Source organism: Dipodomys ordii, unplaced genomic scaffold (genome assembly GCF_000151885.1).
Source record: "Dipodomys ordii isolate 6190 unplaced genomic scaffold, Dord_2.0 Scaffold147, whole genome shotgun sequence".
Taxonomy (NCBI): domain Eukaryota; kingdom Metazoa; phylum Chordata; class Mammalia; order Rodentia; family Heteromyidae; genus Dipodomys; species Dipodomys ordii.
This window is the reverse complement of record NW_012267363.1, coordinates 1646350-1656168: the sequence shown is the minus strand read 5'-3', so window position 1 is coordinate 1656168 and position 9819 is coordinate 1646350. Positions and strand designations below refer to the sequence as shown.

General features: G+C 51.9%; 1 protein-coding gene across 1 annotated transcript; it reads right to left on the bottom strand.

The window, feature by feature from the left end:
• Window positions 1-3878: 3878 nt before the first annotated feature.
• Sost (sclerostin) lies at window positions 3879-7211 on the bottom strand. The gene is made up of 2 exons (XM_013031990.1): window positions 6995-7211; window positions 3879-4294 (listed from the first exon to the last, which is right to left on the bottom strand). The coding sequence occupies exons 1-2, from the start codon at window positions 7209-7211 to the stop codon at window positions 3879-3881; spliced, it is 633 nt and encodes a 210-aa protein (XP_012887444.1).
• Between the last annotated feature and the right edge of the window lie 2608 nt (window positions 7212-9819).

Here is a 9819-nt window from a genome sequence, read left to right as displayed (position 1 = left end):
TCTTCTCTTCTTCTTCTTCTTCTTCTTCTTCTTCTTCTTCTTCTTCTTCTTCTTCTTCTTCTTCTTCTTCTTCTTCTTCTTCTTCTTCTTCTTTCCTCCCTCCCTCCCTCCCTCCCTCCCCTCCTCCTCCTCCTCCTCCTCCTCTTCCTTTTCTTTTGTTGGTCTTGGGGTTCAAACTCAGGGCCTATGCACTGTTTCTGAGCTTTTTTGCTCAAGGCTAACACTCTTCCACTTTGGGCCAGAGCTCCATTTCCAGTTTACTGGTGGTTAATTGGAGATAAGAATCCCAGACTTGTTGGGGCTGGGAAGGTGGCTCAATGGTAGAGTGCTTACCTCACATGCATGAGGCCCTGGGTTTGATTCCTCAGCACCACATAAGCAGAAAAGGCTGGAAGTGGCGCTGTGGCTCAAGTGGGAGAGCACTTGCCTTGAGCTAAAGAGCCAAGGGACAGTGCCTGGCCCAGAGTTCAAGCCCCACAACTGACCAAAAAAAAAAGAATCTCACAGACTTTCCTTCCCAGGCTGCTTTTGAATGGTGATTCTCAGATCTCAGCCTTCTGAGTAGCTAGGATTACAAACGTAAGCCACTGGTGCCAGGTATTTTGGTCTTTTTAGCTTTTTTTTCCCCTCAGAGCTGAGGGCCTTGAACTTGCTAGGCAAGAGATCTTCCACTGAGCTAAATCCCAGCCGCAGCTTTTTCCCTTAAGGCTGATGCTGTCACTTGAGCCACAATTCCACTTCAAGCTTTTTGCTGGTTAACTGGAGATAAGAGTTTCATACATTGTCCTACTTGGATTGGCTTTGAAACTCGATTCTCAGATCTCAGCTTCCTGAGTAGTTAGGATGGTTGGGCTGGGCATGAACCACAGTGCCTGGCCTAACCACTCTTCTTGACATTACCACAGAACCAAGGTGTCATGCCTGGTTTCAATCACACTTGGGGCAGAAGAGTATGGCCCAGTAGGCCTGGGCTCTGCATGGCTTGAGGGAAAGCCAGAGTGAGGAACTGTACCCAGGTCTGACTGTGGAGAAAACTATTAACCCTGTGGTGCCTCAGTGTCAGACTCAAACCCATACCTGGCTGCAGAGTCCTCGTCTGCACAGTATCCTATACAGTACTATACAGTACTCTACAGTGCCCTTGGGATTGGTCAACGTCTCCATTTCCTGCCTTCTCTGGGATCTTCCTCACTGAGGCTTCTCAGGAATCTGGAGCTGCAGACAGGAGCAAGTGGTAGATCACTAGCCTTAAAGTGAAAGAGTTCAGGGACAGCATCCAGGCCCTGAGTTCAAGCTCCATGACCAACAACAACAAGAATATAGGAAAATTCATTGAGAGTTGAACTGAGAGCCCACATGAGAATTTATTTGGGAAATATAGGGACCATAAGATAGAGTGGACTTGATTTAAAACACAGTAGTTGCCAGGTACCAATGGCTCATGCCTGTAATCCTAACTACTCAGGAGACTGAGATATGAGGATCACTGTGCCGTCAGATAGGAAAGTCCATGAGACTCTTATCTCCAATTAACCACCAAAAAGCTAGAAGTAGAGGTGTGGCTCAGTTGGTAGAGAGCTAGCCTTGAGTGAAAAAGCTAACAGCATCCAGGCCTTGAGTTCAAGCCCCAGTATACACACACACACACACACACACACACACACACACACACACACATTCACACACACACAGAGCACTGTAGTTGCTCATCTCTCCTTACTACAAACAAGAGTCCCAGCTGTGTGTAGGACTACTAGGAACTTTGGTAGACAAGATTTTGAGAGATGAGGTTTCTTTTCTTTTTGTCTGAGACGAGGACTCGAACTCGTTAGTTGACACTTTTGCTCATTGGCTGGCAATCTACCAACTGAGCAAAGCCTCTAATTCCTAGATGTTGTTCCCACACTTTCCCCAGAAGGCATAAAATTCCCATTAGGATAAAAGCTTGGCTGAGCTTCCTGGAGACTGGTACTGCATTGTAGAGGGTCCAGTTTATCCCAGGACTAAGCAGGATCTGGCACAGGTGGGCCTGGCTGGGCTACACAGATACTCCATAAATGAATGTCCAGTGGAAGACCTAGAATTAGGATCCAGAGTAATGGCCAGACTCCAAAGGACAGAGGGCTCCTCAGAGATCGAAACATCTCTGGAAGGCTCAGGAATGAGGTCACAAGTAACCCTAAAGAAAGTAGGAGTAGGGTGCTGGTAGCTCATGCCTGTAATCCTAGCTACTCAGGAAGCTGAGTTCTGAGCATTGTGGTTCAAAGCCAGTGCACACACACATACACACACACAGAGTCAATTGTAAGGTTTGAGCTTTGTGACCAAGTAAAAGGTGTTAGCTGACAGAAATGACATCGTGTATGGTTGTGAAACAGGACCACATCCTCTTGGTTACAATTCATTGTCTTTATTAACAAAGGCTCTGAACGCCAAAGAGAAGAGTCTGTACATGAAGCAATATTAACATTGCCATTCTCTACAAGGGAAAAAAAAACCTCTGCATTAATAACTTAAATGAGAAAATAAATATGTCACTTAACTCTTTCAAAACCACAACTTTCATTTCTTGTGGACAAGTGCCACACGAAAGGATCACAAAACCCACCCGGCCTGCCAGTTCTCTTCTGGCATGTGTTTCCATTAAAAACATTTTTTTTTAAAAACAAAACAAGAAGTACACAGAAAGTCAGAGGTGTCTGGAAATGATTTTCAAGGAGGCTTGTGGGTGGCAGCTTTGGGAGTTCTCAGCGTTTATGTACAGCACTTGTGATCCCTTAGAATGTTCTTTTAATGAAGGACATACCGCCACATGTTGAGAGCAGTGTGAAGCTATTTTCCTGGCCAAAATTGTGTCTGTGGAGGATGCGCAGTGGGGGGCACATGCTGGACTTGGACAGTGCAGCATCCTTGGACTTGAACGCCTCTGCAGTAGAGTGACTTTACAATAAGACCATGGAGAAAGGGAGGGTCATTGACCTTTGGGAAATGGATGTGGGTGTTGGAGGCCAGTGCCATGATTTCTGTCCCTCCCATCATCGCTGAGACCCCTCCTCTTGACCCTAAGAGATGATACTGTTTCTTTGAGATGGGGGATGAGGTGGAGGTAGCCAATGTTTGGGGACACAACTCAACTGCATTTTAAGGAGTTTGTCAGCATTTTTTTTTTGGGGGGGGCCTTATTTTCAAGGTTGTCAGACCACATCTGCAACCTAACTCTGAAGTTGAACTCTGGGAATGAACTTGACCATGACAACCCATCCCATCCCCTCTCTGTTCTCCCCTGCCCCCTGTGAAGAGCAAAGTCAGTCCTCAGAACCCTATGACAGTCCTGGTGATCCTATGTCACCTGCACCCCATGTTCACAAAGAGGAGATGGAGGTCCTAAATGGCATAGGCCAAGGTCCCACAGCAAGTTAGTGGCAGAACCATGACCGGAAACCCTGTCTAGTCCTTGGCACACTGGTAGGCTTTATGATGGGCAGAGAGGGGAAGGATGGGGGAGGGGGGATCTTAGTGAACTTTCTTCCACACTCTATGGCCTATCCACCCCCCCACCCCCCACTGCTCCCTTAGATTCCCCAGAATGGGGGTGGGGAATGACATGCTCTGAAGTGAGATCTGGGAGACCCCATGGGCCAGACTGTGTGGCTCAGTGTCTGTGACTCAGTTCCCTCCCCCTGCGGGACCTCCTTGGGGGGAGGGGCTTTGCGGGCACCCAGGATTCTGCTCCGCCTGGGGGGAGGGGGGGTTCAGGCCCCTTCCGGTCCTGGGGTGCAAATACTTAAAAATTAAAAACAAACAAACAGTAATGGAGCCGCGCAGAAGGGCAGGAAGGGAAGCCCGGGTGGGGGCGCGGCGCAGCATGGACTTCTTATCTAGTATGCGTTCTCCAGCTCAGCCTGGTTGGCCTTGGGGCCCCGGGTGCGGGGCCGGGGTTTGCGGCCCTTGTGCGGCCGTGCAGTGTCGAAGTCCTTGAGCTCGGAGCGGTTGTGCGAGCGCGTGAGCCGCTTGCATTTGCACGAGGCCACCAGGCGCACCTTGCGCGCGCGGGGCGCGGCGCCGCCCGGGCACAGCAGCTGCACGCGCTGCGCGCGGTAGCCGTCGGGGATGCAGCGGAACTCCGGCCCGTTCGGGCGCCACCATTTGCCCCGGCCGATGGCATTGGGCAGCAGACGTGCGGGGCCGCACTGGCCCGAGCACACCAGCTCTGTGACCGGCTTGGCGCTGCGGCACGGCCCATCCGTCACATAGCGGGTGTAGTGCAGCTCCTGGCAGCTGTATTCCGACACATCTGCAGAGACAGACAGACAGAGGCTTGCGTGAGAGCTACGGCCTGGGCCCCTCCCCCACCTGCCCCAGCGGCCGGCCGGCCAGACGTCTCCTGTCCTTCATGCTCCTAGCCAGGCAGCTTTGCACCCTGCAGGTGTGGTGAGTAGAGAACTCATCTCTTAGAACCAAGAGACTGCAGAGGCCAAACACCAGGGCTCCAAGATCAGTTATTTGTCCTAGGTGGGCAAGTGACTTTCCCATCTGTGAAATGGGCTTCCCCAGGATTTAGGGGCTCACTCGCTGCCTGGCTACTGGCTACTGGCACAGAACATCATTTGGTATCCAGTGAGCACCAAATGTTAGCTATGCATATAATGTGTGTGTGTGTGTGTGTGTGTGTGTGCCAGTACTGGGACTTGAACTCTGGGCACACTTTCTCTTGGCTTTAAAAACAAAAAAAGGGCTAGCCCTCTATCACTTGAGCCACAGCTCCACTTCTGGCCTTTGGTTGATTAATTGGAGAGTCTCACAAACTTTCCCACTTGGTCTGGCTTTGAACCATGATCCTCAGATCCTGGCCTCCTAAGCATTTAAGATTACAGGTGTGAGCCTCCAGGATCTGCCTTATAATTCATTATTATTCATTATTCCTCTTCCTACTGAAGCCACTGCTGTGCCTGTACTGGACTTCCACACTAGCCACACCTTGCATTCAGCTCTGCCTCCTCCTAAATTCCTCTTCCAGAGACTTGGGAGGCGTGGACAGGAGATGGAGAAAGGAGCACAGGTTAATTGGAAGTAATAAATCAGGACAGCTGCTGGGCAGGGAGGAGTGGACAGGCAGGTGGTCAGGATAAGGATTCATTAGACTTGAAAGGAACCGAAGGCCATGTGCCCAACCCCCTCATTATCCAAGGGGACCCTGAGGTCCAGGGAGAGAAAAGGCAGAGCAGGGTCTCCTGACTGTCTTCCCTAGGGTCCTATCTCCAAAAGATGGGAGCAATTGCTTAGGCCCCCATAGTGGGTGAGGAGGGGTGTACCTCCAAAGCAATTACGTCTCTACCAGAAGGAGACAGAGCTCTCCAATCTTGCAGTATCAACTGCCACAAGCAATTATTAAGCATTTGCTGTATACAGGCTTTCTGCCGCAGGCAATTATTGAGTGTTTGCTGTATACAGGCGTTCTGCCCTGTTCTGAGTCACGCAGGGTATCTGACATGAAACCATCTGTTCCCTGGTTTGGGAGGGCTGAGGGGACGTTAGTCTCTGGGGAACTGGCCTGGACCTCTGCCATACACACGTTGACTGTGACTCTTCCTGTGGGAGCTTTTATAAATTGGTTGGTCCCCACTGGAGCACCTGTCCACCCCCAGAGGTTTCACAGGGACGATTCCAATAGGACCCGAGGATTTAAGGGAAAAAAAATTTCCTAAAACCAAACCAAAAAGAAGGACACACCTCACCCCAGACCCCAGGGGAGCAAGCCTGGCAGGGGAGAAGAGACCTTGCCTTCCTCCTGTGGCCAGGGATTCTGGCTCTAGGCTGGTTTGGTATCCTCAGCCCCTAGCAGGGGTGGCAGGTGGGGGAAGGAGTTGGTTTGGGGCTTTCCAAGAATAGTGCCCTCAGTCAGGTACTTCCTCTGCAGAGGGAGACTTTGAGCTCGTGGCTTCCTTGGGGCCGTGGCCTATCCCAAGGGGATTTTATGTCTGTGTGCAGGGTCGTCATCACCCTTCAAGCAATCGTTTGGGCTCAACTGCCCTGAGCTGCCTGGGACATGAGGTGAGTTGCTCTATCCTGCCCTGGAGAAGACCCAAGGCGTTGTCTGGCCTCTGGGGTCACCTCTTCCCCATCATGGCTCCTCTGGCTGACACGGGACAGTCCTCCTACCCCAAACCCTGGGCAGGGGGCTTCTCTCCTGTCTGGATAATGGCCACTGGGCAGTGAGGCTCTCATTCTGAAATATCCCAGCCTCCCCTGTCCCCGCTCAGCTGGACCTGCCAGCTCTGCCCATGACCCCCAGTCCCCTAGCCTTGGCTTCTCTGCACAGGTGTGACCAGGAACCCGGATGTGGCCACCATAGAGCCAGTACTTTCTCCATCCCCAGGAAGGAGGCCAAGCTGGGGCTGAGGTGGCTGCTCAGGACAGTGGTGACATGTGTCCCCCGACCACACAGAGGCACTGCCATCTCCACGCCCACGTCAGAGACTCCATCAGCACCTACGACTCCCTTTCCTTTCACAGCCAGCCCTGGGCACCCCCTGGGCAAAGGGAGATGGCAGGGGCGCTCTTACCTCCGTTTCTCCTGCTTTATGGGGATCTCGATCTCCATATTCCCCTCCCAGCAGGCTGTCTTGCAGCTGAATTAAACTGGGCTCAAATCTCAACTCTTCTACTGGGTACCAAGCAACTGTCTTCTTCGACTGGGGCTCCCAGGGCTCCCCTACTGGGGCCAGAAACTGGACCTATGTTCTCAGGAGAGGGTCCCTGTAATAAGCCCTCTGGGTCTGTACTAATGCCATACCCTCCCCAGCTCAGCCTCTTCCCTGCCCTGGACTTTCCTATGCCAACCCCTCTGCCCATGCCCTTGAATTTTAAGTCTTCTGGATGCTATCTTCCTCCTGCCTCCAGGAAAGCCTCTCTCTCCAAAGCCTCCAAAGAGAAGTCTCTAGAAGACTCTAGGAGATTCTCTGCCTGTCTCCCAAGATGTTCCTCTAACTCATACCTTTGGCCTCAAAGGGGTGATGGGGAGGTCTCCCTCCATTCTCTGCCCGGTTCATGGTCTTGTTCTCTGCCTCTGGAGGGGGCTCGTGGTACTCCCCGAGTTCAGGAATGATTTCTGTGGCATCATTCTTGAAGGTCTGCCACCCCTGGCCCTCCACGGCTTGGAAGGCTGCATGCACCAGCAGGCAGAGGAGACAGAGGGCTAGAGAGAGCTGCATGGTGCCAGCCACAGGAGGGCACTGGCCTTCCAGTAACACAGGCTCCGGTCCCCCAGCCTAGACACACTTGCCTTTTTAAAGCCCCCTCCACCTTGTGCCAGCCAATGAGGGTGGGCTGGGCTGGGGCCAGTCCCGAGCAGCCCTCAGCCCCGGGGGAGGGGACAGGGGTGTGCCCAGAGCAAGCCCTTCCCTGTGTGCCCCCCCCTCCCCAGCTCAGCAAACTTCCAAAGTGCTGCTGGCACTCAGGTGGCCCAGAGAAAGAAGGGTGTGTGAAGCAGGGTGCCCAAGGCCCGGCACCTCCCACCGGTAGGCGGCTGGCTGTGTTTTTCAGATATCAAAATGAACTCTGGCTTTTAATTGTCTGCCTCCCTGGGCCCTTGGGCATTCTAGAAACAAACTGTGAATCAGCTTAACAAAGAAAATACTAGACTCTGCCTGCTCCACAGGCTGCAGCTGAGGCCAGCTGATCTTTCTCAGACCAAGTCTATTTTTTACCCCCACTCACCAATGGTTGTCTGTCCCCCACTCAGATCCAGCCAGAGGCAAAAGGAGGCTTCCTTGTTTCAGGGTACTAGGGACCAAACCCAGGGTTTCATGCATATTAGGCAAGTGCTTTACCACTAAGCTATGTCCCACTTCCAAGAAAAATGTCTTTTTAGGAAATTCTAGTGGTTGCTGGGCACTGGTGGCTCATGCCTATAATCTTAGCTAGTTAAGAAGCTAAGATCTTGGGCTGGGAAGGTGGCTCAGTGGTAGAGCGCTTGCCTTGCATGCCTGAGGCCCTGAGTTCGATTTCTCAGCACCACATAAGCAAAAAGAAAAAAGCCGGAAGTGGCGCTGTGGCTCAAGTGGTAGAGCGCTAGCCTTGAGCTGAAGAGCTGAAGGACAGCGCCCAGGCCCAGAGTTCAGGTCCCACGACCGGAAATAAATAAAAATAAATAAAAAAGAAAAAAATATAAATAAAAGAAGCTAAGATCTGAGGATGGAGGTTTGAAGCCAGCCCAGGCAGGAAAGTTCATTAGACTATGATCTCCAACTAACCAGCAAAGAGTGTGTGGGGGGGGGGAGGGAGACAGAAGTAGAACTGTGGCTTAAGAGGTAGAGTGTTAGCCTTGAGCAAAAAAGCTAAGGGACAGGGCCCATGCCTAGCCAAGACTGGTGTGCAGGTGGAGTGGGAGTGAACCACACAAAATTCCATGTGTGTATATGTGTCTATGTGTGCACATGTGTGCATGTGTGTGTACACATTTGCATGCACACACACACACACACTGTTACTAGGGCTAGAGCTCAGGGCCTTACACACTCACTTGGCTTTTTCAAGGTTGGTGCTTGAGCCACAACTCCATTTCTTTTTGCTGGTTAATTGGAGATAAAAAGACTCATGGGTTTTTCTGCCTGCATTGGCTTGAAACCACCATCTTCAGGATTATAGACGTGAGTCACCAGGGCCCAGTGGACAACACATTGAAAGCTGACTTTTTATTTGATCTGCTGGCTTATCAATCCATACTATATGGAAAACCAGCTTTGAGTCTTCTACAGGAAACGTTGAGCAGTACCTACCACCATGTGCTCCAAGAACCCGTTCCCTGGTCAGTCCAGGCAAGTAGAAACTAAAAAGAACTTGCTAGGTCAGCCTGGAGTAGCAGTAGGGCCTGGGGGACTTGGCCAGGCAAGGGTCAGGAAGGTTCACACCTGAGGTGTAAGAGGAAAGAAGGCTGGCAGGAGCCTTCGTTGGAGAGCGATGGTTGGAGGCTGCCCCAGCCCCAGAGGGAGGCTGGGTCCAGGTCACCTGGGCATGCCAGCCGGGCGATGAATCAGTGTGCCTCACCTGCAGAGATTCTGCAGGTTTGTCACCTGCCTTGACTTGTAAGTCGCTGTGTCCATCTGTGGCCGACTGACTCCGTTTTGTCCATCATCGATCACCCGACACATGAATGCAGCTGTGCTGACAGTTTTACAAGCCAGACAGAAGTCCCTACAGGAAGGGCCTCTGATACCTGCTTCCTAAGTCAGTTTCCTTCAGGGCAGACAAAAACAGCTGTGTCCATTGTTGGGAGTGATCTATCTCTCCTGACAGAGCCACTGGTATTGTGAGAAGCTGGCCCTCTATGGCCCCTCTCTTTGTCTGTGACCGCCCCCCCTCCCCAAACTCCCACCACAGCCTCCTTTTCCTCTGCTCTGGAATGCAGACTATTAACCCTGTTCCTGCCAGACACCTACCACCAGACAGGAGTTGAAGTTCCCACTGTGCTTCCTGAAACTCAGATGGATGCTCATGGCTCCACCTACTGGTGGGAGCCGTCATGACACCCGCCTTAAACAGAAACTGGTGGTGTTCGGTTTTTGGAATACATCTGCCATCTGCTGGACACAAGAGGAGTTGCTAGCAAATGCAAGGATTCTATACTATTTTACTTACGATTTTTTTGGGGGGTGGGGGGGTGGCGGGAGGAGGGTGGGTCCTGAAGCTTGAACTCTGGGCCTGGGCGCTGACCCTGAGCTCTTCGGCTCAAGGCTAGTGCTCTACCACTTGAGCCACAGCACCACTTCTGGCTTTTTTCTTTTTGCTTATGTGGTGCTGAGGAATCGAACCCAGGGCCTC

What these genes read in the sequence shown, in the direction of transcription:
- Sost (XM_013031990.1), bottom strand. Translation starts at nt 7,211, where the DNA reads ATGCAGCTCTCTCTAGCCCTCTGTCTCCTCTGCCTGCTGGTGCATGCA. An exon ending in TCACCCCTTTGAGGCCAAAG is followed by an intron (nt 4,295 to 6,994) that starts GTATGAGTTAGA and finishes CTGTCTCTGCAG; the next exon opens with ATGTGTCGGAATACAGCTGC.